The sequence below is a fragment of the Nanorana parkeri genome, unplaced genomic scaffold (assembly GCF_000935625.1).
Source record: "Nanorana parkeri isolate BGI_ZX_2015 unplaced genomic scaffold, ASM93562v1 scaffold25, whole genome shotgun sequence".
In the NCBI taxonomy this organism is placed as follows: domain Eukaryota; kingdom Metazoa; phylum Chordata; class Amphibia; order Anura; family Dicroglossidae; genus Nanorana; species Nanorana parkeri.
Genome location: NW_017306293.1, coordinates 859,318 through 863,708, shown reverse-complemented (window position 1 = coordinate 863,708; position 4,391 = coordinate 859,318). Strand labels below are relative to the sequence as shown.

At 40.4% G+C, this 4,391-nt stretch overlaps 1 protein-coding gene across 1 annotated transcript in view; it reads right to left on the bottom strand.

Moving 5' to 3' along the window:
• The window catches only part of WDR74 (WD repeat domain 74), a 20,090-nt gene that overhangs the window by 15,129 nt on the left and 570 nt on the right, over positions 1 to 4,391 (bottom strand). Inside the window, exons 2-4 of the mRNA XM_018564853.1 lie at positions 4,253 to 4,359; positions 3,775 to 3,896; positions 2,579 to 2,642 (exon numbers count right to left, since the gene is read on the bottom strand). Of these exons, the coding sequence (XP_018420355.1) occupies positions 2,579 to 2,642; positions 3,775 to 3,896; positions 4,253 to 4,359 (293 nt within the window). The remainder of the gene's footprint in view (positions 1 to 2,578; positions 2,643 to 3,774; positions 3,897 to 4,252; positions 4,360 to 4,391) is intronic.

The window sequence follows — 4,391 nt, the reverse complement described above, 5'->3', positions numbered from 1 at the left end:
GCACATCACTGAGCTCGGTCGCAGAATCCTCGTTGTCCTCACTTTCAGTGTCTGTTGAGGAATTTCCCAACAAATCGCTATCACTCAATTCTGCAAGTAGTTCTAATTTACTATCGCTGTTTTCTACCTGGTCTAAAACCGCTTTTGACCTAAAACAGCGACGATTCTGCGACCGAGCTCAGTGATGTGCGAACTTGGTACTCAATTGACTGGTACGGATCAGGCTGCGCCCCCAGAATTCCCATTTACTGGACCATTTTTTAAAATTATTATATTTGCATAGTGTATGGCCAGCTCTCGAAGGGTAGATAGAGGAGTAACAATGTGAGTGAACCAGGCTCTAATACAATGCATAGTGCTACCACTGGGAACTTGTAGACAGAAGGAACAGAGTAAGGACCTCATCAGTGTGGTGAAACTCCTTCACAACATATTCAGCAGGCTGGGGACAGATTAGTTTATCAAGCTGTATTGCCCAACCGCAGTGGAGAAATACATTGTAAGAAGCAAGCCTATGCTGTGCGGCAGAAGTGGCTGTATCACAAGAACATCTAAACAAAATGCACATATTTTAACAGGCAAGTCAGTTCACAAACAATGGGGGGGAATTTATGAATGCATCTGCGTCTGTTTAGAGGATGTTGCATCCCCAATCCACGTGCATTCATGCTGCACAAACAAATTCCTTTTGCAAGTCTCTGGGTTTTTTTTTCAGTGATGAAGTAATTTCCACTTTGCGACTGTGTGCGACAGAAGTGCAAATAGAGCACTATTTTGATAAAGATCATTTTGACTTGATAATTTTAAGAGCTGAAAGTCTCTCTGCAACTGAAATATCTGCCAGTCACAAATGTTAGAAGTGCTCTTGATCTCTTCTTAATTTAGTGCAAAGAAAATAAAAATCTATAAGATCACATTAACACACAAAGATAGTAATTAGTGCTAGTTAGGAGCAAATGTAAACTGCATGAATGGGCCAAAAGGGCAGGGCTGCTAAGACTGCAGCTTATCTGTCAATCTGTAAATGATATCTTCTGAGATATGAATATGATCCTGTAAAGTCCATTGCAGACATTAGTAGCTACATTGGGAGAACTCCTGAAGAACTACACTGTCAGCAGCTCAGTGGATACATTTGTTACACTTCCATGTGTCAGAAGAGATCCTGCACAGACTGTCAGCACTCTAGCTACAGGGTTTAGCAGCCCAGCAGATACATTTGTTGACATGGAAAAGATCATGCACAGACAGAGGCAATTAAGCTGCAGATACAAATACATTTGTTCCGTTCATTTGCTTCCAACGAGGGCTAATGTGCAACAGTATAGTTAGTCGCAAGTTTCTCTTTGTCAGTGATTCATGAACAGAGTAAACACAATAGTAACTTAGTCGAAATATGCAATTGAATTAATGATTGCAACTGTTTTAAAGAATGCAGAGAATGTGACAGGATTCCCCCCAATATGGGTTACTAAAAAGTGTACTGAACTGATTGCCTAAAGTTTAGTTTTAAAGTAAGTTTCCACTTTTGCAGCCAAATTGGGATAACACCTATTTTAAATGTTATGTGCCCCCCATTCACATAGCAAAAGGAATTAAAAAAAAAAAAAAAACATTTAAAAATTGCTACTTGCCTTTTACTTGCCCTTTTCTGAAACCTCCAAAACTGAAGTGTTCTCTTTGGATGTAATGCTAAGCAGGGGGATGGTGTGTTAAGGTTTGACATAATTAACCCCGTCTGTACTGTGCTGACAAATCTCATCAGTTGTGAACTAGATTCGAACACTGTCTGTCCTAACAGAGTTAAAGATCTCAGGGTTTGTGTACTGCATTGTACAATAAGGAAGGTGACAGAATCTGTCCCGTTACTCCCTCTCTCACTTTTAAATTGTTCAAAATAACTTGGTCTTCCCAAAAGGCCTGCTCCAAGGAAACAACTAGAAAGGGAAGAAATCTTTTAAATAAAATTATTTTAAAAGGTATGTTGTGTGAATGGGAACAGAAACACATCATATGCTTTTCTCATATGTGACAGTAAAAGTGGAAATACATTTTAATTACAACTTGAAATTCAATAAACAGATTCCAGAATAAATATATTAAAGATGAATGGCAGGCAGATATAAAAGGACACATAAATTCACCATTATATCAGCTTATTGTATTCCCTGTACAGCATAGCTCAGTCCAGTAGAATTCAAAGCAGGACAAGAAGCCAGTCAGCTGCACTGCAGTGCTTATGTGCCAACAAGGAGCATGCTGATGGGAGGAGACAGCAGAGTAACAGGGAGATGAGCTCATCCGTCTGGCATTTCTCCTGTTCCTGTAGAGTAACAAACTGGGGGATGGACAAGACCTGCAAGTGTTACTTAACTACAGACGATATTAGGTCTCCTGTTCTACCAGACAGGGCTGTTCTGTGTGGCAAAGCTAGATAAATCTCAGGACTGGATGGACAGAAATACAAATCCTTTGGCATGTAAAACAGTGGCCATATATGTACTGCATCTGTGCATTTGGCTGTTTGCGTGGAATTCATTTTGTAACTTTATCAACCAAATATAGCAGTCCTACTCACATTTTCAGATGCACCTTCTCTCCACACTTTCATAAGTCCAGATTCTACACAAGTAATGATGGCACTGCAATTTAAAAAGATATAGAAGGTAAAACAAAAGTGTCTTATTTTGAAAACTATATATTATATATATATATATATAAGGTCGCACGACTTTAAACTTACGAACATGTTTGAAAACCCGCCGAGCATCGTACGATGTTCAGCGGGTGTGTAGCATGTTCGTAAGATAAAAGCCGGACGGGCCGGTGTGCGCAAGCGCACACTGCCCGTTCGGCATTGCGGTCATCGGAAGCCCACCCCTCAGGGGGGCGCAGCTTGCGATAATCGCAAGTATGATCTGCCTATGCAAGGATAGGCAGATCGTACGTTTTTTTAAGTACCTTACAACCATCGCAAGATGGTTGTAAGGTGTGTGCCCAGCCTTAGTTGCATCCATGTCATGCTTACCCCCCCTCCTTGGTTTCAAGACTTTGAGTCACTTACCTGGAACAAGTATACAGAAAAGGGTGTCTGCCTTTTTCTTTTACATACTTGCTCTAGCTCAGGGACTAAAAGTAGTAAAGCCAACAGATCATCATAAAAGCCAGGCAGCTTGCAACTGACAGGGATGGGTCTTCATCATCAGTACTCTTCATACTCACAATGGAATATCTTGCCAATGCAATATAAACTAATCCAATATCAGTGGCTTTCGAATTAAAGAACACGAACGAGAATTACTGTAAATGACCTCCCCGTCACATTCCCTCTGTTATCTATTCTCCTAATTATGAAATAATTCAAGGAATCTGGTCACCCAAGTATTAATTTTAATATAGTAGTAACTTTGGATGCTAGACTCGCTTTCTCCTGTATTTCAAACATTAATATAATAATAACATTGGCATTTTACCAAAGCTCTTATACACCTTCCAAACCATTCTGCTCACCCCAAGGCTTCCCCCCTCCAACTAAGTACGCTCATGTTAGCATTACATTTTCTTGACAGTCCCTTTTAATTACTTCTCATTCACTGTTGCAAAGTCTTTTACTCCTCAAAGTAACCTGTCTATTAAAGCTGAGGCCCCCCAATAGGAGGCCAATAGATTTCCACACTGCAATAGAAGAACCAACCTGCTGTTAAGCAACACATATACATTTGTTTCAGATATATTGTTAAAGGAAGCAGTTCCTCTGTCATACTGAAGACTTACTTGTCCAGGACACCAAGTCCTTTGAACGCTCCTTCACCTCCTCTACATTCGTGGAATTCTGTAAATTTTGATTTTTCAGAGTTGAAGACTTTGACTACTCCATCGCGGCTGCCCACTAATACCTGAGGAAAAAATTAGCTTTAACATGGACATCAGGCAATATCATGTGCATCACTGTTAGCTTTGATTTTCAGAACACAAGACAGTGAATAGTTATGAACATCACATTCATCATTACAGAAGGCTGGCTGTACAATATGGCAGCTGCAGGCCAGAGCAGCGGGGCACTCATCCACGTGGGCACCTAATTCAGTTTGGGGATGCCTTGTACCCCAAAGCCCCCCCCATGATTTCAGGTGTGGATTTCATCTTACAGCCACATTAGAAATTTAAGAAAAGGACTGGTTAAGAGTTCTGGGTGTAGTTGAAATTTAGCTTTTGTCCTTTTCAGCTTTAGCTGAACAGGTACTCTTCTCACCTCAGATTCATGTGAATCTCCAAAGCACATGACATTCACTTCCTGTCCTCTGTCCAGAGAGGAAACTTCCATGTAATTTATGGCTTCTTTCTTCACCAGATTTATGCCTGCAATGTAAATTTAAATGGACAGAATGCAA